At 66.5% G+C, this 25,391-nt stretch overlaps 10 protein-coding genes across 10 annotated transcripts in view; 5 read left to right on the forward strand and 5 right to left on the reverse strand.

The window, feature by feature from the left end:
- The window catches only part of PFL1_02731 (uncharacterized protein), a gene marked incomplete at both ends in the record, with an annotated part of 2,303 nt that extends 1,007 nt beyond the window's left edge, over positions 1-1,296 (reverse strand). The window contains one exon of the mRNA XM_007880247.1: positions 209-1,296. Within this exon, the coding sequence (XP_007878438.1) occupies positions 209-1,296 (1,088 nt within the window). The remainder of the gene's footprint in view (positions 1-208) is intronic.
- A 930-nt stretch (positions 1,297-2,226) lies between these two features.
- On the forward strand, positions 2,227-3,340 carry PFL1_02732 (uncharacterized protein; the record flags this gene model as incomplete). Its single annotated transcript, XM_007880248.1, has 2 exons — positions 2,227-2,306; positions 2,740-3,340. 2 exons carry the CDS (start codon positions 2,227-2,229, stop codon positions 3,338-3,340), a joined length of 681 nt encoding a protein of 226 aa, XP_007878439.1.
- A 669-nt stretch (positions 3,341-4,009) lies between these two features.
- On the reverse strand, positions 4,010-5,469 carry PFL1_06862 (uncharacterized protein; the record flags this gene model as incomplete). Its single annotated transcript, XM_007880494.1, has 3 exons — positions 4,010-4,293; positions 4,813-4,989; positions 5,409-5,469. 3 exons carry the CDS (start codon positions 5,467-5,469, stop codon positions 4,010-4,012), a joined length of 522 nt encoding a protein of 173 aa, XP_007878685.1.
- Positions 5,470-6,427: 958 nt separating this feature from the next.
- Positions 6,428-7,676, forward strand: PFL1_02734 (uncharacterized protein; the record flags this gene model as incomplete). The annotated part of the gene is made up of 3 exons (XM_007880249.1): positions 6,428-6,448; positions 6,831-7,011; positions 7,606-7,676. The coding sequence occupies 3 exons, from the start codon at positions 6,428-6,430 to the stop codon at positions 7,674-7,676; spliced, it is 273 nt and encodes a 90-aa protein (XP_007878440.1).
- Positions 7,677-8,160: 484 nt separating this feature from the next.
- On the reverse strand, positions 8,161-9,057 carry PFL1_02735 (uncharacterized protein; the record flags this gene model as incomplete). Its single annotated transcript, XM_007880250.1, has 3 exons — positions 8,161-8,212; positions 8,323-8,712; positions 8,843-9,057. The coding sequence occupies 3 exons, from the start codon at positions 9,055-9,057 to the stop codon at positions 8,161-8,163; spliced, it is 657 nt and encodes a 218-aa protein (XP_007878441.1).
- Positions 9,058-10,054: 997 nt separating this feature from the next.
- Positions 10,055-11,809, forward strand: PFL1_02736 (uncharacterized protein; the record flags this gene model as incomplete). The annotated part of the gene is made up of 1 exon (XM_007880251.1): positions 10,055-11,809. One exon carries the CDS (start codon positions 10,055-10,057, stop codon positions 11,807-11,809), a length of 1,755 nt encoding a protein of 584 aa, XP_007878442.1.
- Positions 11,810-13,779: 1,970 nt separating this feature from the next.
- Positions 13,780-16,157, forward strand: PFL1_02737 (uncharacterized protein; the record flags this gene model as incomplete). Its single annotated transcript, XM_007880252.1, has 5 exons — positions 13,780-14,968; positions 15,104-15,508; positions 15,610-15,844; positions 15,948-16,032; positions 16,134-16,157. The coding sequence occupies 5 exons, from the start codon at positions 13,780-13,782 to the stop codon at positions 16,155-16,157; spliced, it is 1,938 nt and encodes a 645-aa protein (XP_007878443.1).
- Positions 16,158-16,228: 71 nt separating this feature from the next.
- PFL1_02738 (uncharacterized protein) lies at positions 16,229-17,551 on the reverse strand (the record flags this gene model as incomplete). The annotated part of the gene is made up of 1 exon (XM_007880253.1): positions 16,229-17,551. The coding sequence occupies one exon, from the start codon at positions 17,549-17,551 to the stop codon at positions 16,229-16,231; it is 1,323 nt and encodes a 440-aa protein (XP_007878444.1).
- Positions 17,552-18,540: 989 nt separating this feature from the next.
- On the forward strand, positions 18,541-22,443 carry PFL1_02739 (uncharacterized protein; the record flags this gene model as incomplete). Its single annotated transcript, XM_007880254.1, has 2 exons — positions 18,541-22,011; positions 22,168-22,443. The coding sequence occupies 2 exons, from the start codon at positions 18,541-18,543 to the stop codon at positions 22,441-22,443; spliced, it is 3,747 nt and encodes a 1,248-aa protein (XP_007878445.1).
- A 461-nt stretch (positions 22,444-22,904) lies between these two features.
- Positions 22,905-24,597, reverse strand: PFL1_02740 (uncharacterized protein; the record flags this gene model as incomplete). Its single annotated transcript, XM_007880255.1, has 3 exons — positions 22,905-23,538; positions 23,636-23,727; positions 23,854-24,597. The coding sequence occupies 3 exons, from the start codon at positions 24,595-24,597 to the stop codon at positions 22,905-22,907; spliced, it is 1,470 nt and encodes a 489-aa protein (XP_007878446.1).
- Positions 24,598-25,391: the final 794 nt, after the last annotated feature.

Raw genomic sequence — 25,391 nt, forward strand, 5'->3', positions numbered from 1 at the left:
TCGGCGGCCGTTTTCGCCCCTGCGGCCAGCGCCGGCGCCGGCGCTGTTCTCATCGTCATCGCCGTCGACGTAGGTGCCGCCAGCGTGTGCGGCCCTCGGCAGGCGGTTGTTGGCGCTGTTGGCCGCCGAGGCCGAGGCGGAAGCCTTGGAGCTGTCGCTCTTCTTCTTCGCCGACGATGACGACGAGCCGCCGGCACCCGAGGCTGACCTGCCTGCGTTGGAGTTGGAGCGCGGCCACCCGTCGTCTTCGGCCTTGGCTCCGGAGCTGGACCCGGTCCGTGCGACCTTGGAGCCGCCCTGTGCGCTCGAGGACCCGTTGGCCGCCGAGCCGGTGCCGCCCGCGGTCTTGCGCTTCTTGTTGGGGGTGGGACCGAGGCCGGCCGAGGACGCGGCGGCCGAGGCTGCGTCGCCGGGCTTGGAGCCCTTGGCGTTGGGCGCGGCAGCAGCGGTGGTGCCGACCTTGCGCTTCTTGTTGCCGGTCGAGGCGGTGGAGGCGGCGCCGTTGGCGTCCTGCTTTGCCGTGGAGCCGAGGATGCCGGCTGCGACGCCTGAGCCGTTGGCGGCGTTTTGCGAAGAGGCGACGAGGAACTGCTCGCGCAGCTTGCCCGTGTCGGCGTGGTAGTACTGGTCGAGGTTGAGGTGCTTTTTGGGGTTGAGGAGGGGGGAGAGTTGGGGGAAGTGGTCGAGCTGGTCTACGAGTGCGTCGATGTAGTCGGTGTGGCTGATGATGGTCTCTGCGGTGTTGAGTGCGACGCGGATCTTGTCCTCGCCGCCCATCTTGTAGGCCCTTGCCTCCTCTGCGACCTCCTTGAGGGCGAGGAGGCGCTGACCCTGGTCGATGTCGGGGTCCTGTATGAGTGCGGTGAGGTGGTTGAGGCGGGCGGTGAGGCTGTTTAGGTGGGAGCCGAGTACGGCGTCGAGCTCGCGGAGGTCCGAGAAGCTGCGGGTGAGGTCGAGGGGGAGTGCGTCGAGGGCGTCGGCGTAGGCAGCGAGGGTGACGAAAAAGTGCTCTGCGCTGGACTGGTCTAGGCCTGCGGCCTCTGGGCCTACGATGCCGCCTGCGAGGGCCGAAGTGCCCGGCTGGTTGCGAAAGCTGGCGGGGACGAAGCGGGTCGCGGGGGCGCCAGCAGCGGGCGGATTGGACGAGGAGGCGGCGGCGGGGTTGGTAGCGGCATGCTTTGCGTTGTTGACGGCCGAGGTCGAGGCCGTGGCCGAGGGCGTGGCCGAGGGCGTGTTTGCGTTTGCGTTGTTCGAAGCCTTGAGCGTGCGAGACTGGGCCGACGCTGCCGAGGGCATCTTGGCGAGGCACGGCAGGGGCGCGGCGGCGGTGGTGGTGGTGGTAGTGGTAGTGTCGAAGGTGTAGCTGCGCTGCAGAAGGGCGGCGATGGAGAAAGCGAGGGTTTCGAGGAGCTGTCGAGGGCGGCGCTGCTGGTGCTGCTGGAGCGGATCAAGGCGATGACGACCGAAGAAGGGTATGCTGGGATGGGATCGCCGCGAATGGTGGCAGAGGGCGGAGGGAGGGGTGGCTACACCAGGGCCAAGCAGCCCAGACGCCAGCCGTAGCCATCCTCGGCCAGGCTCCGGACCGCCCTGGCTCGCCTGGCCTGGCAGGGTCGCGTTCTCCCCAGCCTCGCGCACAACCACGCCTCCCCCCCCCCCGGGCTCCACCCCGGCCCAAGACCAGGGTCTGGGTCAGTCATGCTTACGTGAGAATTCTGAGAGACTTGTTCCGCCGTTGTCGGCTCCGGAACCAACCAGGTCCGTGATCGGCCACGCTCGAACAGCCGCGGCTGGCCCACGCCCCAAAAGCAGAAGCAGGAAGAAGGCGGCGCGTGCGCCTCCCCTCTGCCGGCCAGCCAGCGCCCGCAGCTGGCCCAACCACAGCCAACAAGCAAGGGCCGGGCAGCCAAGAAGCCAACGCAGAAAACCCGCCCGCCCGTCGGCAAGAAGAAACCGCCTCGTGCCTCGGCCAGCCAGCCAGCCAGCCAGGACAAACTTTTTCCTCGGCCTGGGCTGGCGGCGGCGTTGGGCAGGGGCCAGAACAAGCAAGCCAAGGTGCCTGCTGCCCGCTGCCGCCGCCGCCTTCGCTGCCCGCCTTCGTTTGGGGGGTCAGTAAAGGGAGAGAAAAAGCAGGGCCCGCCACTTGGGTGGCTAAAGAGTGCCTCCTTCTCCCTCCGTGCCCATCACCACCACCCACCCCCTCACCACACACATCCTCTATCCAAAATGTCTCTCCCCGACTTCTCCTCCGACGCCACCCTGGCCAAGCTTGACGGCTACCTCGCCGACAAGTCCTACATTGACGGGTGAGCATGCCCCGTGTTGATTGACAACGCCGCACTCGTCGGTCAGCGGCCCCTTGCCTCGTCGTCCTCCCTCCTCGCCGATCTCCGCCTCGCTCTACATGATGATCCTACGCTTTGGTCCGTGTTTCCGAGCCCAGCGGCTTAAGACCCCGCGCCTTTTTTGCCACGACGACAACCAACTTTTCCAAGCCATCTGATTCCGAGCCGCTCTGCGGGGGGACCAGCCCTCGTTGGATACCCCCGCACGAGAGGGCTCGCTTGCCCACGAGGCAGGAGGCAGGAGGGAGACTAGGACGACGACGACGACGACGAGAGAGGCGCGATCTGTGCGAGCTGCCACCACCATTGGATCTCATCGGAGCCTTGGACGCTGACCTGCTCGACACGATTTCATCTCTTCCCCGCTCCTCGCGTGCCTCGCCTCGCCACACAGCCACGCCCCCTCGCAGGCTGACGTCGCCGTCTACGAGGCCGTCGCCAAGGCCCCCGACGCGGACAAGTACGCCCACGCCGCCCGCTGGTACGAGCACATCACCTCGTACGAGGCTGAGCACAAGGACCTCACCGGCGACAAGGCCAAGGCCGCCACCCTCCTCGCCCCCCACTTTGCCGACGCCAAGGCCCCCGCCGCCGCCGAGGACGACGACGACGACGTTGACCTCTTTGGCTCCGACGACGAGGTCGACGAGGAGGCCGAGCGCATCAAGGCGGAGCGTGTCGCTGAGTACAACAAGAAGAAGGCAGCCAAGGGCCCCGGCCCGGCCGCCAAGTCGCTCGTCACCCTCGACGTCAAGCCGTGGGACGACGAGACCGACATGAAGGAGCTCGAGGCCGGTGTCCGCGCCATCGAGATGGACGGCCTCGTCTGGGGCTCGTCAAAGCTCGTCGCCATCGGCTACGGTGTCTCCAAGCTCCAGATGTCGCTCGTCGTCGAGGACGCCAAGGTCTCGCTCGACGAGCTCCAGGAGAGGATCGCCGACGAGGTCGAGGACTACGTCCAGTCGACCGACGTCGCCGCCATGGCCAAGATCTAAGGTCTCTCGGCCTCGCCGCCTTTTGTCTTCCTGTCGTCATCGTCTTTGGTCTCGCGTCTCCATGGCCTGCTTCCGCAATCCCATACCTATTCCCAGCTTAGTCGACGGTCGCAATCCTCTGTTCCCCACACCCACGCCTTCCTCTGACTCCCTAGTGGTGACGGCGATTGAACGAAAAGGTTGAAGGCGCATGCTATGCCGCGCCACGATACGAGACCGGTCCAGGGTGATACGTGCGAGACCTCCCTCTCGGCATCGGCCAGCGAGCCAGGAATCGAGCCAAGGGAGAGGCAAAAAAAAACGCCGCGCGCGTGCAAGGCTCAGTCCGTCTTTGCCACCACTCCCCGACCAGCGCCCCTACGATGCAACGACGAGCAGACGACGACGCGGAACAGACAATATGTGTCTCTGAATGGGAAGTTTTTGGATTTTGGGTGGTGGGGAAGCGGGAGGAGGAGGAGGAGGAGGAGCTCGAATAGGCCAAGCAAGGACAAATTGCAAGTTTTAGAAACCAACCCAAGAGATGGCGGTGGTTGCAAGACGCCGACTGGCTGGCTGGCTTCTTCTCTGGCAGCCGATTCTGCTGCTACGGCGTAAGGAACAACATCGAGCTTGAGAAAACGAAGAATAAGGGCATCGACGGACAACAGTGTGTCTGGCGCCGCGCGCCTAGTCGAGCTTGTCGACCTCGGCCTCCTTGTTTCCGGCCTCGTCAAAGTTGTCGACGACGTCCGGCACCTCGTCGTCGTCGTCCTTTGCGTCGGCGCCGCCGGCGGCCGCCTGCGAGGCGGCGTGCTGGGCGTTCATGGCCTGGTAGCTCTCGGCCAGCTTTCGCAGCGAGGCGAGCGAGTCCGGTCCGAGCTGGTTGAGGATTCCCGGAACGAGCTCGGTGAGCTCCTTGTCGGCGCCCTGGCCGTACACGGCAAACGTGTTGGCGTTGGTCAGGCCGTGGACTGCCGAGCGAAATGGGGGATCAATGGGTCAAGCAGCGAGGTGTTAGAGGTGCAACGATGGGTCAGCGTGCTGCCTGCCGGAGCTTGGTAAAAAGTCGTACGAGCTGGTGATGGCGGCTCGTCGCCGGCGAAGCTCGTGCGAGACATGCCACGCTCGCTCGAGAGGGGAAGCGTGCCTGCCACGGCCCCTGCAGGTCCAACTTTGACCGCCCGAGAATCTCCTCTCCGTGTGACTGCGGAGTCGAGCCACCATGCTGCCAAGGCCTGGTGGTGCAGACGCGCTCTCTTGTCCCCGAAAAGGCCGGCATACGCTCGCCAATGTCGAGCCGTGGCGGCCTGCAGTCCATCCGATTGCCGGTCCGATCACCGCGCGGCCGACATCTTGTGCCCGACGCACTGCCCCAGTATGCCCACCACCCTTCCGAGCGTCCGACTGCAATCGTCGCCTCATGCCCGCTGATCGCCTGCGATGACCCCTGACACCTGATCGAGGTCTCCCAAGACGGCCGCGGCACTCACCCTGGGCCTTCTGGAAGTGAAGGACGTTGCCGTCCTCCTTGAACATGTTGACCTCCTCGACACCCGAGATCGGCTGCACCTGGAGCTTCTTGAGAGCGGCCTGGAGCTTGGTGTCCTCTCCGCCGCCGGGGCCCCTGGGCTTCTTCTGGACCTTCCTTCGCGGCGTACCCTTGCCACCTGCGCGAGGTCAGAGGACAGCCCGAGGCAGGATGGCCGGGACGGGATTGAGGAATCGAGCCGGACCGTGCGCAGGAACCCGGTGTCGAAAAATCGAGTGCAGCGATGGCGGTCGGATCGGTGGTAGCAGATGCCGGAGATTTCGAGGTTATCAGGTCGCAATGGGCGAATTCATTGATCGTGGTCGCGCAAAGTCGGGTGCCGAAGGAAAGTGGTGCATAGCGGCGGCCGTGAGGAATGTGGACGGAGCGGCAACGACGGCGGCAGCGGCAGGATCAGCAGAGGCACCGCGTTGCGAAGCGGAGCAGGCAGAGAGGGGAGTAGAGGAAGCATGGCAGCAGCGGCGGTCAGCACGCCGTCATTGACCTCGTCGGACAAAGACCTGGCTCGAGGCAAAGGCGCGCGGGGGTCCAACGCACCGATACGGTTGGCCTGGGCGGCGGCCTGGAGCTTGGCGAGCTTCTCCTGGTTGAGGACCATGATGTCTGTGAGCGAGAGAGGGAGGGAAGGGGGGAAGAAGCGGGTTGCGAAGAGGGTGTACGTGCGTGACGGAAGGTGAGGTGTGATGGCGACGAGAGGGGTACGACGACTGCGAGCTTGCTTGCTTGCAGGCTGGCCAGCCAAGGCGGTGGGTCAGGCGGGTCTGGCTTGGTCTGGCCTGGCCCTGAGCGGCGTCGGGCTGGTTCTTCGCGCGCCCATCCCTCTGGTCTGTCTCTCTGTCGGTCTCTGCCTGCGTCTGCGTCTGCCTCTCTGTCTGCCTTTGCCTCTCTGTCGTCTGCGCTTGGGTGGCTTCGTCCGACTGGCGCCCGAGTAGTTGGCTGCTGGCGGCTGGCGGGGCTGGCCCTCCTGCTGGTCTGCCTCACGCCCGCTGCGGCTTGGGCCCAGTCAGCGCTGGGCTCTCGCTGCCCTGGCTTGCTAGGCCGTCTATCGGGCGAGAGGTGGCAGCAGGCGTCGATCAATCTTGAATCTTTTTGGCCGGGCCGCTGGCTGGCCCCCAAGTCTCGCACCCGAAATCCAGCGAGCCCTGGCCAAGGGAGCGAGGGGAGCGGCCCCGGGCCTGCCCTGGTCGATTTTGAGAAGTTCGAAGCGCCGCCGCCGCCGCCTGCTGCCGCCTGCTGATGCTGCTGCTGCTGCGCTGCCGTGGGGGCCGGCGCCGTCTCGCGGTCGATCCCGAGCCCGTGCCGTCCGGCGTGCTCGTCTGTGCTCCTCGCCATCGTCACCACCCTATCTCCACCATCACCTGCCTGCTCGTCTTCGCTTCCTTCGGCCCTCGTCTCTCTCCTACCTCGTCGACCTCTCCCGACTCGCTCGATCGCCGTCCCCTTGACCGGCCGCTGTTCCTCGCACCCGGATTCCTTTCGGCCGCCAGGATCTCACCGCATCGCCCCGACCCCCCTCTCCACGGCACCGCCAACTCACACTCACAACACATAGCATCATGACCTCGCCAGTACTCAACGTAGGTATCGAGGTCTCCTCGCAAAGCCATCGGCTACTGCTGATTGGCAGTCGAGGCAGCGTAGGCCCCACCCTGGTGGAGAACAAGTCGGCTCGGACCGCGGCGCTTCCCCCTGTTCACATCTCGTCCGCTCAGGTTGCATCCAGCTGACGCCCCAGCGCCGCTTCTCTGCCGCCTATCCCTCTCTTGACCTGACCTGCTCGCCTTTGGCGTCGCCCGATCCCTCGCAAAATGTCGTCGGACACCTTCGCACCGCCAACACCACCGACTTCTACATCCACCTTTGGCCATCCCTTGACCTATCCGCTCCGTTCGATCGACCCTCTCTGCTACTTCGCCACGCCGTCTCTCTTCGCACGCCACACCACAACCCGCACGATAGGTGGTCCGCTACTCGGCCCTCGTCGGCGGCATCGGATACGGCGTCGTCCACCGCCGAACGCTCCAGGCACGGGAGGACGACAAGGCCGCGCAGAGGGCCTACAAGCACAAGGAGGACCTCATCAAGCAGGCCAAGAAGGCATACGCGCAGAAGCTCGTCGCCAAGCAGTCCGATACCGGCAGTGAGTGTCGCATACGGGCCATTTTGGCGGCGGTGGTTGACCACGGCGCACGGCGGCGGAGGCAGTGGTCCTGGCCGCGTCCAGCTGTCGCTCGACCGGGGGCTACCGGAAGATGCGCTGAGGACAGGCCCAGCTTAGTCGGGTCTTGGACTGGTGCGCCGCTATCAGCGGAGCTCTCCGGTCGGTCAGACGTCGCTGCGCTGCGCAGAGGCAGCTGCTCTCGCCTTGGCCGCCAACATGATGCTGGCCTGGCACTGCGGGGTCTCCAACGTGTAGGATCGATGACCACAGTGATCGACCATCCGCCCTCCCTTGCGGCACGGCCACCGACGAGGCTCCGTTTATCGTCCGGGAATTGCTGGCGACGGAGCCAAAAAGCTCGGGGCGTCCTGTTCTTCCCTACGGGACCAGCCCGTGTTCGTCGGCGTCCCTTCCGCATGAGGTGGCCTCGACCCGCCGCCCTGCTCCAGCCCTAATCGTGACGATGCTGAGCGCTGGCTACGAAGCGCGAAGACGGCGCATCCAATGGCCTGCGATGCTGACACTTGCTGCCCACCTTTCCTCGCCCATGCCTCCCTCGCCCGCCTCCTACAGTCGTCACGGACCCGGAGAACCCTGCCTTTGACCTCGAGAAGTTCCTGCAGAAGTTTGAGCAAGAAAACTAGGTAGAGAGCGGCAGGACAATATCCTCGAGAGACGATAAAGAGGCGGGGAACATCTTGGCCCTCCTTTTTGCCGGACTCTGCGGCGCAACCTTGCGTCGTCATGCTGCCAATCCCAAAACCCCATCATGGTCTCGTCTTCCCTGACACGGCGTCGACGACGTGTGCGGTACTGCGTCGCCGTCCGAAGCACGGAGAGTGTCACGAGCCTCTGTTGGTGCTCTGGGATCGCGTCGAGCTGTCCCGAGCTGGGGCATGCCGAGCGCTCGCCTATCTTCCCGGCCGGCCCGTCGCCCCCGCTCGTCACACACTAGCCGCTACTCGGCGGACGCACATGCAGGCACAACGTCGGCGCTGCCGAGTCATGTGCAGGATCCGTGTCAATCGTCTTCTCTTTTCTCGCCGACGTACTCTTCCTATCTGGGCCGGCCCGGCAGGGACACACGCCGAGACGGCGCAGCCCAGCGTGAGGCAACAGTGCGAGTGTCTATGCGCTGCTGAAGCTGCCCTCGGCCCACTTGTTGGCCTTGAGCGCCATCCTGGGCACGGCGGCGGAAGGCGAGCGGGGAGGGTGGCATGGAAGGGCGTTCAAAGGGTCAGCCAACGTGGCCGGGGAAGATGACGCTGCGTCACGGCCACACCGACTCACTCTACGGCGGCGTTTCCCCAGTCGAGGCCGTGGTTGTGGCCCTTGTTTCCGTTCCTGCCCACGCCGGACCTCTCGAGCGCCTGGTCCTCGGTGAGGGCGGTGAGGACGCCGAGGATGACGGGCACGTTTGTGTCGAGGCCGACCTTCATGAGGCCCTGGCAGCAGCTCTCGGAGATGTACTCAAAGTGCATCGTGGATCCCTTGATCAGCACGCCAATCGAGATGACGGCGTCGAGGGCGGCGCGCGAGGCCTTGCCGCCCGAGGAGGAGGCGGCGGCGGCGGCGGCGGGCGCCGGGGTCGAGGTGCCGGATCCGCCGTCGAGGAGAGACGTGGCACCCATGAGGTCCGAGACGTTGGACGAGGCCTGCACCTGCGACGCCGCGATCATGCTGGGGGCGGGGTTCGAGAGCAGCCAAGCCAGAGCGGCACGAGAAGAAAGGGTCGAGGCGGGGTCAGCGCACGGCTCCCTGAAAGTCTTCTTCGACCGATGGCCGTCGGCCTGGCCATTGGCCCACTCACCGGCTGGTGCCGATGGGGAGCTCCCAGGAGCCGGGGACGCTCTCGATGACGATGTTCTCCGGCCTGACTCCGGCCTTGACCATGGACTCGACGGAGCCGTTGACGAGGGGCGTGATGCACTCCTCGTTCCAGCGCGCGTGGACGATGCCGATGCGCAGCTTGTCGGCCCCCGGAAACGAGGTGGGCGCCGGTGCGGGTCCCTTGATGGATGCCATGCTGGGCGGTTTGAGAGGGTCGGCAGTAGAGCGAGCGGGGCACAGAGAGAGGGAGAGCAGGGTAGGAGAGGCAGGCAATCGAGAAGACTCGTAGTAGGAATCGAAGTCGGGCGGCGAATGAATGGTCAGTAGGAAAGTCAAGGAGCTAAGGGGGCGGTGCGGGGCTGTGAGTCCTAGTCTTCGGAAGGAAGCCGGCTCGAGCGCAAGCAGGCGGGCGGGCGGGGCCAGATCTCTCGGCTGCTCCAAGTTCTGAAATCGGGCCGCAGGCCGATAGCGTGATCGGCACAGTGGGTGGCCCTCGCTCCCCGCCCTTGCTCTGCTCGCGGGGCTTCCTTGGCTTGGCGGACCCGGGCCAGGTGGAGGACGAGCTGGGGGGCGGGCGGGCTTGCCGGATGGAAAGAAGTAGGCGGGCCTGCCCACCTTTAGTTAGCTCCCAGCACCGACCAGCTAGCAGCGAGCGCCCTTGACCGCTCTCACACGCACCCTTTCCGGAACTCCCTCGTCTTCGCCGTCGTCGATCGCTGTAAAATAAGAATGTGAGTAGCCGGTGTCGGTGCACAAAGTGGCCTGTGGCAGCGTGCGGCTCGCTCGTTTGAAGGAAAGCCAAGCCTGGACCCCCCCGCCCAATCGAGACCGAAGACAGCCTTCGGGCGTCCCGGTCGGGGGTCGGGGTTCGGGCAACGGGGGTCGGGGCTGCTCGCTGCTCGATCTTCTTTTCGAGCCTCGCTTGGATCACCCCTGGCCCTGCTCTCCCGGCTCGCCGCTCTCCTCATTAACCGGCCCCTTTGGCTCTCCGTCTCCGTCCTCACCGGCCTGGCCCCGCCCCCCGCAACCCTATACTCCCCGTCCTCGTCGCCTTGCTTTCCCGCCTCCACGCCTTCCACCCGCCAGAATCGCCATGCGCGCGTCGTTAGCACTCAGGTCCAGGTTGACTTCCACCCACGGTCTCTTCCGCTCCACCGCCGCCGCCGCTCCTCGCACCATTGCAACACCGGCCATGCCGCCTTCGTCGACCAAGCCCGCCGCCGCCGCCGACGCCAGCCGCCGGCTCAACGCCGTTTCGCGCCACATGTCGTCCAGCCAGCCGCACGCCATCCAGGCGTCGGCACCTTCGTCGTCGTCGGGCCCCTCGGGCGTTTCGTCGGGCCTCGACGGTCAGCCCGTCCAGCTCTTTTCCGAGGGCGGCCTCCGCACCATCCTCCTCAACCGCGAAAAGGCCCTCAACGCCGTCAACATGCAGATGGTCCACCTCCTCAACAAGTACATTGACGAGTGCACCCGCTCGCCCAACTGCCACGTCATCCTCCTGCGCGGCAAGGGCCGCGCTCTCTGCTCCGGCGGCGACGTCCTTGCCATCGTACACCAGGCCGACTCGTCCGACCCCGACGACCGCGCAAAGTCGACCGAGTTCTTCCGCGAAGAGTTCCAGCTCGACTACATGATCGCCCGCCTCGGCGAGGTCGCCAGCATCAACGCTTCCGGCCGCGACGGCAAAGACGCCCGCATCGCCCTCGAGTCCAAGGCGGGCGGCGCCACGGACACGGCCAAGCCAAAGGTCTTTGTCAGCCTCATGGACGGCATCACCATGGGCGGCGGCGTCGGCCTCTCGGTCCACGCGCCCCTCCGCATCGCCACCGAGCGCACCCGCTTCGCCATGCCCGAGACCGGCATCGGCTACTTCCCCGACGTCGGCGTCACCCGCGTCCTCGCCCGCCTCGACGGCAAGATCGGCCAGTACCTCGGCCTCACGGGCGCCCAGATCAGCGGCGAGGAGGCCTACCTCGCCGGCCTGGCCACCCACTACATCTCGTCAAGCAGCATCGACCCCGTCGTCGCCCGCCTCGCCTCGCTTCCCGCCGAGGCCGCCTCGAACCCGGCGCTGGTCGCGTCCGCCATCGGCGAGTTCAGCGGCGACCCCTTCGGTGCCGAGCGCGCCGAAGTCGTCTCCAAGACGCCCTTCCTCGGCGACCGCCGCGTCGCGCTCGACTATGTCTTCGGCCAGCTGTCCTGCGAGAGCATCTTCCACTGCCTCGAGGAGATCGCGTCTGGCGAGGCGACGACGCAGGCGGCCCAGGAGCTCAAGCGGCTCGGCCTCGAGTTGATCACGCCCGACGTCAAGGAGTGGGCGCGCAAGACGCTCGACACGCTCCGGACGAAGTCGCCGCGCGCGCTCAAGGTGACGCACCAGGCCATCCTCGAGGCGCGCCGCTTCGACGTCGAGGAGGCCTTCCGCTTCGACATGCGCCTCGCCACGGCCTTCTGCGACCTGTCGATTGGGCGCGACTTTTTCACGGGCGTCACCCACGTCCTCGGACGCGACCCCAAGACGGGCAAGCGGGCGCAGGGCGTGGCCAAGTGGGACCCGCCGTCGCTCGAGCAGGTGTCGGACACGCAGATCCGCGCCCAATTCTTTGCCGACGTCGCGACGGCCGAGCGCGCCGGCCTCAAGATGAAGGTGCCCGAGCTCGAGCGCGTCCCCAAGCTGCCCGAGGAGCGCAAGGCGCGGCAGGCGCGCGACGCCGTGCTGCGCGGCCGGGGTCCGGGACGATGGGAGCCGACGTTCAACGTCTTTGCCCTGCCCAGCGAGGCCGAGGTCGAGTCGCTGCGAGAGGGCAGCCACCCAGCCTCGGGCGCCGTCGCCTCGAGCGACGACGAGCTGCTCGACTGCATCAAGAGGCACAAGAACCAGATGGTCGGCATCGACGTCAAGCTGCGCGACTACTTTGAGCGCACCCGGAGGAGGCAGGCGTAGTCCCGCCGATGGCACGGCGACCGGGAGAAGAGCATTGTGGAATATCGACATTAAAGTCCGGTGTCCTTCGTTTGTCGTGCTTGCCTTGGGCGGGCTGACCCCGTGCACGCCACGCAGACCGCTGCCCGTCTCTGAGCGCTCACCGAGCTGCTGCTCGCGACTGACCATCGATGCTCAGCTCCGACCGACCCATAGGCTGTCGAAGACCGGGGGGTGCCCTCGTATCCCGACTGGGCGGGGCGACTGCATCGATCGACCGAGCCACATCCACCGCTCGAACAGATCGTCCGACATGCCTTCGGTGCTCCTGTTCGTCTGGGATCGGTTCCAGGACTGTGCCACGCGATGAGCCAGGGAGGGCCTGCTCGAGCATGGTGGTCGGCCGTGCGGTCCAATGCGTCGCTCCTCTTGCACCCGTCGATGAGCACCGGTCTTGGCACCAGATCGCGCCTGCATTGACGGTAGCGGGCGCAGAAGCGACATGGTCGAGACGATACCTTTGACTTGCCCGCGGAGCGAGCACGTCGATGGAGACGAGACCGGGGAATGTGATGGTGATGGTCAGATGGCATGCTCCCACGTAGCCAAACAACGCCTGTTGCCCGGGGCCACGATCAACCAGCCAGGCGGGGCGGGCAAAGAACGAGACGGAGAAAGGTGCCGTGTCCTGAGGACGCGTTTTGGCGGGCTGCCCGCGCCGCCCCTGCCTTGCGCCACCCCCCGCTTCTGGCCCAGCGCGGCCGCGGTCTTCGACATCTCAGAGCTCCGCCGCCGCCTCATCAATGGCTGCGACGCCACCCGCCGGCAACGTACGGCAGCGGTCCTCGTCCTCGAGCTGATCAGCCTGCCGTTGGATTTCCTGCGCATCTTCGCAGACGCACAGTTCGGGCAGCGGCGAGGTGTGCTCCGGCGAGCCATGCGCGCCCCACAGAGGGTGGGGGTCAGAATGTTCCGCCCACAGTGGTGGTCACCCTCCCGGCCCGACCCATTCGCGCCGGGCAACCGCTTGTCTTCGAAGTGGACACCTCTTCCTGGGCGCATTCTTCCTCAGGCCTCGGCGGTCCAGAAAGGCGACGCGGTCACCCCGTCGACCACCCCTAGCCCGCGACGGCCAAAACCTGGCACGCAACGTCCGTCTTCGGCTCGAGCGTGCCACTCTGCTCTCGGAGCCAAACACATCACGGCCTCGTCCTTGCAATCGGGCCGTCCCTCGGCCCGTCGACTCTCCCTCGATGAACAGGCCCGGGATGCGGCAGCATCCTAGGCTTCCGAATGAGCTGTGGACGCTAGTCCTGGATCATCTCGATCCCGCCCTAGTCCGCTGGGACGAAACCTCTCTCCGGCGGGTCCGCAACAAGTCATGAGCAGAAGGGGACCGCGGTCGTCATGCTCCGCTGTGGTCTCGTCGTTCGAGCTTGCCTCAGAGTTTGCCTCCCGCTCGGTGAGACCGGGCGAGCGAGTGGTGGTGCCTGAGCAATGAGCCGCCGAAGCTCCAACGATCGAGTCCGGACCGTACGCACGACGCGGCGAGACAAACGCGAAAAAAGAAATGCATTGACGGGGACTCGAACCCCGGTCGAGTCGAATCGGTTAATCGTCGGATGACCAGACGATGAGTGGCAACGACTCATGATACCCCTACACTATCAATGCTCGGATGGTGCGAAGTCAGATCTATTACGTAATAAACATACAGCGCTCCACGCCTCTCAGTCTGGCCTGCTTGAGCGCCTGAGGTTTGCCCGGGGGTCGCGTTCTTCTCGCCGCGCCGCCCCACTCCACATTATTAGCGGCGGGGCCATCTACCTGCTAGTTGCTTCCTCACCATCTCACCACCACCAGTACCGCCGCCTGCCCCCTCCTGCCACCTCCTGCCACCTCCTGCCACCTCCTACCACCGCCATTGGCCGCCAACGTCGCTGTTCGCCGGGGACCCAGGCGACTGCTCAACGCGCGCCGTCCGCTCAGCCATGGCCGACCCGTCCTCGTCCTCCGGCGCCGGCGCCGGCCCGTCGATACGGCGCGTGACGCTGCCACCCCGATCCGAGTACCGCTTCGAGCTCGAGCCCCATGAGCGCCTCTCGATCCGCCTGCTGCCCAACGCCGGCGACGCCGAAATCTTTGGCGCTGAGCTGGTCGGCAGCACCCAGGAGCGCTGGTACCCGTTCGGCGACGAGGCCAAGGCGGCCGTCTCGACGTGGAACGGCGCTCAGATCGACATCGCCGGCAGCGCCACCACCGAGTACCTCGCCGACGAGCCCTCGCCCACCTACACGTCCTACTCCAACCTCCATCTCTACCTCGAAAAGGCCAGGATACAGGCGAGGCAGGCGCTCCGCCAGGATCCCAAGCTCCTCACCGCCCTCGTGTCGGCCGGCTCGGACCCTTCCTACATCGCGCCCAGGGCCACAGACGAGGACCCGGGCGCGGCGGGCGGCAACCACGGCGGCTCGTCGGCCGCTGCCGCCTCCAATGCGAGCTCGACGAGCGCCTATCGGCCAGAGGGCCAGGGACCGCGCGTCATGGTTCTGGGCCCCGAGTCGGCAGGCAAGACGAGCCTGATCAAGTTCCTCTCCAACTACGCGCTCCGCTCACCCGTCGTCGCTAGCCTGGGCAAGGGAGAGGCGGGCAAGGTGGCCGAGTCGCTGCGCAAGGGCGGCGACGGCATCGTCTACCCGGACGCCATCGACGACGAGACCGAGGAGAGCAAAAAGAAGCGCAAGCTCGAAGAGAGCCAGAGCGAAATCACCGGCTGGTGGCCCGTCGTCGTCAACCTCGACCCGAGCGAGGGCGCCTCGCCGCTACCCTGCTGCCTCTCTGCTCTCCCGCTCTCGCCGCTGCCATTGGCCTCGCTGCCGTCGCCGTCGCCCGCATTCCCGCTCGGCACGAGCACGCCGACGACGGGTGCCATCCCGCCGGGTCCCTCGACGGCCCACGGCGTCGCGCCGCTCTCGCTGTGGCTCGGTAAGGAGAGCGTGCGCGAAAACGAGAGGCACTTTCGGCGCGTCGTCGACTGGCTCGTCGAGGGCGTCGAGAGGAGGCTCGCCAGGGACTTTCGCAGCCGCATGTCCGGCCTGCTCATCGACACGCCGGGCGTCATCACCGCCGACGCGCGGTCGAGGTACGCCTTCATCCAACACTGCGTCAAGGCATTCAAGGGTTAGTGAGCGGGTGGGGATGGCCGCGGCGCCGGAGCGCATAGCCTTGCCTGTGAGCAGGGAACATGACTGACGACAGTGGCTGCTGTGGCTTTCCTCCTCCACCCCTCCGATCTCTCCGATCCCCCTTTCACAGTCGACACAATCGTCATTCTGGGCCACGAAAAGCTCAACATCGAAATGACACGCATGTTTGGCAGCGGCGCCGCCCCCTCGCGCGTACCGGGCACCGACGGCATCCCGCTCCCGCGGGTCAATGTGATCAAGCTGCCCAAGTCTGGCGGCGTCGTGGACCTCGACGATACGTACAAGCAGCGGCTGCGCGCGCTCCAGGTGCGAAACTACTTTTACGGCGGCTCCGCAGCACCCTCGAGCAAGTCGGGCGGCGGCGGTGGTGGTGATGGCAGCACGACGGGCGGGACGGGGCTGCCGCAGGCTGCGCTGCCTGGCCATGCCGACCCGCTGGGCGGCCTGCCGTCCCTAAGCCCGTTTTCGACGACGATCCCCTTTGACCTCCTCGAGGTGTACCGCGTTGGACAAGGTGAGGACGGGGAGCGAGGTATCGTCCACCTCTCAGCCTCAGCGCCGGGTTAGAAGCTGACCCTCTCTCACTCCTCTTGGATCCGTCTGGATGTGCATCAGAGGCGATGGCGCCCTCTTCGGCGCTGCCCATCGGTGCACAACGGACCGTGACGCAGACGCAGCTCGTCAAGCTGGACCCGACCAACTCGGCAGCGGACCAGTCGTCGCTCCTCAACTCGGTGCTGGCGCTGGTGCAGCCGCCACGCGGTGGCGGAGGGGCGGGCCAGCCGGACTCGATTCAGGAGCCCGACGACGACGAGATCCTGGGCGCGCCCATTCTCGGCTTTGTGCATGTGTGAGTGGCAGGGCCGGCTTTTCGCTTTCGAAGACCACTATGCGAGCCAAGCGCTGAAGGGAATTCATCTCGCGGACTCTGCTTGTGGATCGCGTTCGCACAGCGCCGACATCGATACGGTGCGCAAGAAAATTACCGTCCTCAGCCCCATGGCGGGTCGGCTGCCGAGCAAGACGGCCATCCTTGGCGTGAGTAATGAAGGGTCAGCACTTCGTGTGCCCTTGTGATCCTGTGCCATGGCGCTGACTCCGGCACTCGTCCCCGCTTCGCTCGTGGCCCCCTTCTGCAGTCGCTCGATTGGCACGACGTCTAGATTGGCCCCTTGCTGCAACGACTTGAATTACAGAGACTCGTCTCCTCGCTGCCGCCACCGCCGCCGGCCCACTACTGCTTTTTTGCCTCGTCGCGCTGCTTTTTGAACCGCTCGACCCACGCCTTTTCCTCGTCGCCCTTTGGGACGACGACGAGGCTGAGCATGCCATCGCGCATGACCATCCCGTCCCGGTCCTGGGGTTTCTTGGGGTCGGGCGAATCCTTTGCGGCCTGGTCCATGATCTGACGCAGGGTGAGCTTTTTCCCGAGCTTGAGCAGACGCTGCTTGTGCGTGGTGGCGTAGACGTTGAGGTTGTCTGCGACGTACTCCCCCTTGGTGTCCCAGGGCAGCGAGGGGGGAGAGGGGAACATGCTCTCGAGGTGGAGGTGCAGCGGCGTGTCCTCTGCGTAGCACTGGATCAGGTCCGACTGGGCGTGGGCCGGGTAGATGAAGAAGACGGGCAGCACGAGGGGCGTGCGGATGGGGTCGGGTGCCTGCCACCGCACCGTCGACGACGACGACGACGAGGAGGGCGGTGCGACGAGGGGCAGCTTGGGCGACGAGTGGGGCGGAAGCTCCTCTGGGTCAAAGTGGGCCGGCGTCGGGTTGTCCGGAGGGCGCGGCGACGACTCGAGCCACAGCCCGCGCGAGAGAAAGGCCTGGGTGAGGGCGGCCTCGGTTTCCCTCTTTCTCCGCTCTCGCTCGGCCTTTTCCAGTGCCTGGCGCTTGACGAGGTCGTCTCGCTCCTGGGCCTTTTTGCGGAGTGCGGCGATGGCCTGGTTTGCGTCGTCGATGGTGAGGGCGAGGTCGCACGTCTTTACGCAGTCTGCGGAGCGGTCGAGGGCGAGGAGCGCGCGGGCGGCGCGGTAGTAGGCCTTGATGTTGCGCGGGTTGATGGCGAGCGTGGCCGACGTGTCGCGGAGGCACATTCCGTAGTTTTGCAGCTCGAGGTTGCACGCGGCGCGGTTGACGTGCAGCGTCTCCCTCAGCGCCTTGTCCTCTGGCCCAGCCTCGATGGCCTGGGTATAGAAGCCGGCGGCCTCCCTAAAGCGCTTGTGGACGAAATTGGTGTTCCCTTGCTCCTTGAAGTTGGCGGCGACCTCGTCGGGCGTGCCGTCAAAGGCGAGGGCCTGGAGCGCCTCGAGCTTGGTCTGCGCCGCCGGGTCGTTTGCGACGTTGCTCGGATCGAGGTCCTGCATGAAGAAGGGGATCGAGTCAAACGACTTTAACGTCTCCTCGAGGTTGCGCGGCGACGGCGACGTCTGGTTGGCCCAGCCGGCCATGGTCTCCGAGGGCCCAGAACCCGCGCTGGGGGCAGGGGCGGCAGGGCCGCCGGTCGAGGACTGGGGCGGCGTCGGCGTCGGCGTATCTGGTACAGGTTCGATGATGGCCATGGCGACAGCGGCAGCGGCGGCGACAACCCGGTGTGGTGCGGTGTGATGTGGTGCGGTGGGGCGTCTGGGCAGTGGTGGTCGAGGGGCCAGCAGACGAGGCCATCCGAAGGTCGGTCGAGGAGAATTTAAGAGGACGTGGGAGCAGCCTTGCAGCATCCACCGGATCACCCGAAACCCGAATTCTGAGCTGGAGTGGGGGAGGGCGGCCGCGCCTTCGATGATGGAAGGAAGCCGACGCACGGCAGCTGCCGCTCGCCTGCTCGCCTGGATCCGGCCAGTCGGAAGCCAAGAAGGGCAAGGGCCCAACGTGCGCCGGCCGGCCCCGCTGCGCGCACCTCGCTAGCCAGGCAGAGGCCAAGTCACGCCAGGCGAGGCCAGGCGAGGCCCAGCCCAACTCTCTCCGCCTTCGTCATTGCCAGGCCTGACTTGACTTGACCCGACCCCGGCTGGCCTCGCACCGCAACGCTTCGCTCCTTTCAGCGCTCTCCTCTCTCCTTCCCACTTCCATCTTGACACTCCCCTCGCCATCAACACCCTCGCAAAGGACCAAGGATCCAGGATCAATATTGCGCTTCTCTCGGGACCATCGCACCGCATACCCTCTCGCGCCCGGAGCCACTGCCTCGTCGCTCACTCCCACCCATCCCTACCTGCTCTGCTATCGGCTCCCGATCCACCTTTCACGCCCAATTTCACGAACCACACGTCCAGCCTTGCCATCCTTCACCCGCCAACGACGAAGCCGACAGCAGCCTCGCTCTGCCATCCTCATTAGCCGGCTGGCCCAAAGTTTATCTCTCTGGACCATCCCGTCGTCACAACCCATCGGCACCTCCACGCATGCAGCCAGCGTTGCAAACGCCAAAATCCCTCTTGACGTCTTCCGTGCAGCCAGCTCAGGCACCTCCTTGACCTTATTCACCACCACATATTCAGCTTGATACCTCTCCCCGCCCAACCCTCGCTCCAGCTGAACACCACGGGCGATCATGCCGATGCGCGACTCCGCCGCGGGACGTCATCCCGAACCGCACACCCCCTCGTCGCCCTCGACTTCGCGCCAACACGATGCCCAGTCGCCATCGCTCCCTACACAACAGCTTCGCGATCCGCTCAGCGATGTCGATGTCGCCTCCTCCTTTGACCCGTACCCTTCGCCCGCCCTGTCCGCCTACTCCTATACCACCTCGTCCAGCGTCGACCTCTCCGACTTTGACTCGGACCTTGGATCTCTCTCCCTCGACGCGCTCGACGAGCCGGTCCGAAGCCATCAGCGTCACCTCACCGTCACTACCGACGGCTTACCGGCAAACGGCGATGCACAGTCACAGCGCAAGCAGCATCTGCAGCAAGCGCGGCGGCCCCACAGCCCACCAGACGACGATCAAGACGGCGACTACGCCGGCCGCGTCTGCGACCTCAGCGGCGAGCGCCACCTCAGCGGCACATCCACTCCCATCGCAACCGCCTCTTCTCACTTCCTCGCGCATGGCAACGGGTCCATGACTTCGACAAAGGAACACCCCTATGCCCACCTCCGATTATCGCCCAAGCAGATGCCCGGCCTCGACTACAATGGGACAGCCCCAGCGGCAGCACAAGCATCCGCTACCCTCACGAGTCCGGCAGGACCAGCGGTGGGCGATGCAGCGGCCGAAGCGCAGGGCGCCGGTGATGACGCCGATGCAGAGGACGACGCCGCCGACGACGAAGGCATGGACAACGAGGGCGACGAGCTCGACGCCTTCGACTTCGAGGACGTCAACGAGGACGACATGCACGCCGAGGGCATCCCCGCCGCCCGCGGCTTCCGCCTCGACGCCCGCCAGGCCGACACGCCCAAGTTCCTGCAGAAGGTGCTCGACCTCCTCTCGATCCACCTCAAGCTCGCCGGCTGGTCGGCCGAGACCGTCGACCCTTCGCTGCGGCCCCTGGTGGCGCAGAACCTCAAGCTGAAGCGCATCAGCGGCGCCTTCACCAACGCCGTCTTCTTTGCCAGCTACCGCCTCGCCCCGTCGCAGCAGCCGCCCGCGCCGACAGCGTCGCTGCCGCCGACTGTGCTGCTGCGCGTCTACGGCACCGGCTCCGAGGCGCTCCTCTCGCGCAGGGCCGAGCTGCTCATCCTCCACACGCTGTCGAGCCTCTACGAGATTGGCCCGCACATCCTCGGCACCTTTGCCAACGGCCGCGTCGAGGAGTTCTACGAGTGCGAGCCCATCCAGAAGGAGGGCATGCGGGACCTCGGCGATCGTGAAGCAAGGATCGTGGCGGGCGACAAGCTCAAGATCAAGGGTCGTGAGGGTCGGGCCCACTGGGTGGCGCGGAGGATGAATGAGCTCCACGCCGTCCCGCTCGAGGTCATGAGGACGGTGCTGGAGCAGGGCGACCTCAAGGCGCCCGGCGAGAAGGGGTTCGGCAGAGGCATCCAGGACCACATCATGGCCAGCTCGCATCGCCCCAGGCGCAAGCTGCGGCACAAGCCCTCCCACTCGACCGGGATGGCTTCCGGCCTCGCCGCCTCCTCGCCCATGATTTACGGCCTCGACGGGCGTCGCAGCGTGCGGGCGAGCCCCGCCCCCATGGGTCCCAACGAGCTGCCGCCGGGCCCCGATCCCGAGCTCGCCCACGGTCGTGGCGGCTACTACTCGCACCACAACAGCTCCGTCGCTTCGCTCGACTCGCTGGCGACAAGCTACGACTCGCAGTCGAGCATGTCGTCGTTCAGCCCGTCGCTGCATGGCTACGGCAGCCCCAGGGTGGGCCCCGCCTCTGCCTCGGCAACCGGCGCCGGCTCACAGTCGTCGTCCACCTACTTTCCGCCCGTCGCTGGAGCGCCGCGCTCGTCGACAAGCACCTCGGTCGAGCACGGATCTGGCAAGGGAAGAAGCTCGTCGCTGGGCAGCAGCGCCAGAGGTCCGTACCCGGGCGTGTGGCGCAGGATGAAGCGTTGGTCGAGGGAGGCGGCCAAGGTGGTGCAGCTGGTCGAGAGCTTTGCGCGGTCAGAGAGCGGGTCCAAGGCGATCGCCATCGCGTTCGAGGGCCACCCTTCGATCAAGGAGGAGATCGTGGCGGGCGCGGATGGCAAGGGAGGGCTGTCGACCGACACCATCGGCCCTACGCCGGGCAGCCTGCGCAACACGCTGCGCTGCATGCGAGCGCTCGACCTCGCCTCGATGGTCAAGGAGCTCGACGAGTTCAAGCACTTTGTGCGCACCTGGGAGCGTCGCGAGGGCCCCAGCAAGCGCGTCTTTGCCCACAATGATGCGCAGTACGGCAACCTTCTCGAGATCAAGTCGAGCGCGCACGGCGGCGCCAACGCCGCCGGTACGAGCAACGGCCACGGCGGCGCCGGCATCGACCCTGGCGATCGAGGCGGGGCGCGCGACGGCGGCGCCGGCGGCCCGACTGAGCTGAGCCTCGAGTCACCAGCAATCCCCGCCGGTATGCCCCGGCACCACATCGCTCACCCCGCCGCCTCGTCGTCTTCGTCATCGTCAATGGACCGGCAGCGCGGCAGCGTCGACAGCAACGCGACCGCCAGCCCACCAGTCAGGGCCACCCAGCGAGCCGCCTCGCGCTCGCGGGCGCGCAAGCCGCCGCCGCCGCATCACAAGCTGGTGGTCATCGACTTCGAGTACGCCTGCCCGAACCCGAGGGCCTACGACATCGCCAACCACTTCCAAGAGTGGCGAGCAGACTACCACCATCCGACCATGTCGTGGTCGCTGCGGCACCACGGCGCGTATCCGGACGAGCACCAGCGGCGCAAGTGGCTGCGTGCCTATGTCGAGCAGGGTCGCCTGGTGCGGATGCGGGGACGTGCCATCGGACTCGACAACCTGCCCGCTCCGACCGAGATGGCGCTGCCGCCCTCGGTGGTCTCGGTGCCTGCTCCACGTGGTGGGTCCGCCGCCTCGTCGACACCGGCATCCGCAGCCACTTCGACCTCGAGCCTCGTCTCGGGCGATAGCGGCTACGGCGCCGGCCGCGACGATGGCACGTCGAACAAGCAGGACACGCGCGCCTCGCAGTTTGGGGCCCTGGAAAAGTCGCTCGGCGGCAGCGGCAAGGCGCCTGGACCGGGCGCACGTACGCCGAGCGCCCACTCGCTGCGCTCTGGCACGGCAGCCACGACGCCGGCCACCGAGACTGACGTTCCGCCCATGGCGGTGGCCGCGGTGGCCGCAGCGCCCATGACGCCTGCGATGACGGTCACGGAGCGCGCGCCCAAGGAGCGGCGATTGAGCACCGAATCGGTCTCGTCGTCGTCGTGGCAGGCCGGATCTCTCGCTGCGACGCCGCTGGGCGCGCTCGATGGCGTCTCGTCGCCCGCCGTCGACGTGCCCCAATCGCCGCAGATGCTGGCCCTGGCGCGGCTCGACGCCAGCATCGAGAAGGAAGTCGACCGCCTGGACCGCGAGGTGCGCGTGTGGAGTCCGGCGACGCATGCCGTGTGGGGCGTGAGTAGATGGGTGCCGCCGTCGCGCTCCCGGTGCCGCGAGATTGTTTTGCCTCACAGATGTCAGCCTGCCGACACTGACCCGCCTCACTTCCCTTTTCCTCCGCCTCTTGTTCCTCGCCTCTCGAACACACAACCTCGCTTCGACGCCCGACAGCTATGGGGCATCGTATTTGCAAAGGAGGAAGTGGAATCCGTCCTCGCTCGAGCCATCGCTGAGGTCGAATCCACGGGTACCGGCACCGTCGTCCGCGACGCGGCGACGACGTCGGTGCTACGGTCCGCGGCGCAGGGCCAAGACGAGCAAGGTGGACAGCTCCACGAAGCGGGCAGCGCCGAGAGCTTCGATAACCTCCGCTACGCACTCGGCCGCTTTGAACTATTCCGTGCCGAGTTTGGAGATCTCAAGCGTCTCGGGCTCGATCGCATTTGATCCGACCCGACCCGGTCCGAGTCGACATTGAGTCGAGGCCATCGAGTCGCGCCGAGGCCATCGAGTCGCGCGAGACGCTCGTCGTCGTCGTCGTTTTTATCCTCGGATCGCGTCAAGCATGGACCGAACGGAACGTTGTATGGACGGAACGAACGGAGCAGAGGCGTCACCGGTCGTCACTTCGCCGTGCCGTCAGTCGTCTATCGGGACCGGAGGGACAAGGGGACGCGGTGCATCGCCTCTCGCCCTCTCTAGGGTAGTGGAATCGACGATTGACCTTATTGCATTCTGGCATCTATTCCGATCGATCCGAGCGCGCGGTGCCACAGCCGCACCCTCCTCCCGGCCTGGGTGCCCGTCTTCTTTCTCCTTACTGCTCCTCCTTGGTCGACGAGACACGGCCGCGACGATAGCCACGACGATACTCTGCTTCTCCCCGCTCTGCCTGCCTGCCTGCATGCCTACCTCCACAGACTCGCCACCTTGCCCCAGGTAAAGAGCATGGCCCAGATGCCCGTGGCAGAGAGGATGGGGAGCGAGAGGTTGTCGTCGACGCCTCCGAGCTCGAGGCCCTCTGCGACGCCAGCGACGATGCCGCTGCCCAGGGTCAGCATCCACCACGGCATGCCCGGCACATCGCCCGCCGCCGCCGTCGTTGACGAGAGCGAGGGCAGGACGGCGTCGGTGCCGAGTTTACCGGCCGCGATGCTCTCGGCGCCCAGGTACTGTCCTGCCACCACACCCGCACCGGCTGCCGACGAGGGCAGCAGGCCGGCACCGCTCTGGGCGGAAAAGCCGCGAGCTAACCCCATCCAGCCCGTCGTCGAGCCGGGGGCGAGGCCGCCAGCGCGCAGCGTGCCGAACACGGCAGGGTGCGCTGGCCCGGAGCCGGACCACGAGATGCCGTTCGGCCGCTCTCCCGAAGAGGCGATCGAGGTGCACCAGAAGAGGTACGACGTCAGCGCGCCCGACACGATGGCCGCCAGGAAGCCCGCCGTCGACTTGCGCCGCGCAAATGGCGGAGACGGCAGCGGAGGCGTGTACCGCCCAAACAGGCGGCCGAATGTCGAGGCCGCCGTGTCGCACCACGACAGGCTGCGGCGGAGGCGTGCAAGGAATGAGGCACGGGATCGTCAGCGCGCGGCCGACAGTGCAGGCCAGGACACGGCGACGGAGCTGGCGCGCAACTCACATCATGATGGACACGCATGCGATGTCCTCGGGGAAGAAGTGAAGGCTGGTGATGACGCCGACGAGGTACCACACGACGCCATTGACCTTTTCCTGCGGCAGTGGCGGCGGCACCCGAACGTTTGAGAGGAGAGGGAGAGCGAGACAGGTGGGTCAGCGAAGGAAAATCGAGACAGAACCCGACTCCGCTGCCAGCGGTCTGCGGCGCGCGACACGCACCTTTTCGGACTCGCGCATGAGGAAGCCGAGGACCTTTTCGTAGAGCGCCTCGAAGTCGGCATTGTTGAGGCGGATGACGTCGGCGGTGACGACAATGCCGAGGAAGTAGGAGAGGTTGCGCACGATGACGCGGAGGTCAGTGTTGGAGAGGTAGAGGTAGAGGACGAGGCCGCCGATGGACGAGTGGAAGATCTTGCGCGGGATCTCCCAGCTCTTTTTCGTGGGCTGCGACGTGGGCAGCGCCGTCGCCTTGACGCGGTCGCGCTTCCTGTCTGGCTGCACGGTGGTGTCCGAGGTGGCGCTGGCGGGGGGCCGGTCGCCCGACGACGACGGTGATGATGTCGACGTGGCAGAGGCAGAGGCGGCGGCGCCGCGCTTCCGCAGCGACGAGGCGGGGTCGGTGTTGGGCGCGCCGTTGGAAGCGCCTGCGCCTGCAGCGGCAATGGCGGCAGCGTCGTCGTCGATGGCCGAGCCGTCCTGCGTAGGGATGGTGGCGGCGGCTGGATCGGATCCGGACGCCTGTGCGAGGAGGATCTGCTGTCGGTCAAAGTCGGACTCTGCGCGCGAGAGGGCTCGCAGCACGGCAGCGCCCTTCTGGAGCGACGAGGAGCGTTGCCGGTTGAGCTTCTTGGCCGTGGCGGGCGGAGGCGCGGTCGATGTCGAGGGGGCGGCTGCGGCATCGGCCAGAGGTTCTGGCGACGAGGTCCGCGCGGCTGAATGGCCGCTGGCAGAAGTGTCGACCATGTTTGGTGTCAAGGGCTGGTGATGGTCCTGGTGGTGTGGCAGTGCGGCAGGGCTGATGCGGTTAAGTGGAAATCTATTGGCCCTGTTCTAGGTGCGCCGGCGGGCGGATAGTGCGGACGGCGGCGGCGGCAATGAGCGACGATGGCGGTGCAAGGGCGTTGATTGACGACGGTGGTGATGGCGGTTGGAAGAAGAAGAAGAAGAATCAGGACCCAGCCTGGGCCAGGCAAGCCAACCAACCACTCACACGCACACGCACACGCACACACGCACACGGGCGCAACAGGTCCGATGCGTCGACGACGACGACGGCAACGACGCAAGCGTGCCTGCGTGCGCTGCGCCGGCCTGGGGCCACACTCGCGTGGGTCGGCCTGGGCCTGGGCCTGTCCTGGCCTGTCCTGGCCTGGCCTCATCCGAAAAGCAACGCTGCGGGCGTTACCACAGGCGCGCCTCGGCCTTCCCACCTGGCTCCACGTCGACAACCCAAAGCCGGCAGGCGGGCAGGCCACCAGGTCAAATCAGGCGCCGACGTGAAAGGGCAACAGGCGGTGCCAGGCAGACGCCCCGCCAGGCCTGGCCTGCCATGCGAGGCCCCCTAGCCTGGCCTAGCCTTCATCGGCCCGCTCCGATCAACGTCGCGGTGTTCCCGATGGCGACCAACTCTCGTCCGAGATATGGCCGGCCTCACCAGGCACCAACATTCCCGCCGCAAGGCAAGCAGGCGCCCGCTCCAAGTCGGCCGCCCGCCTATCCCCTCACTCTTCTGCCTCGCTCCTCTCGCTCGCGGTCGT

The sequence above is a fragment of the Pseudozyma flocculosa genome (assembly GCF_000417875.1).
Source record: "Pseudozyma flocculosa PF-1 unplaced genomic scaffold scaffold00008, whole genome shotgun sequence".
Taxonomy (NCBI): Eukaryota; Fungi; Basidiomycota; class Ustilaginomycetes; order Ustilaginales; family Ustilaginaceae; genus Pseudozyma; species Pseudozyma flocculosa.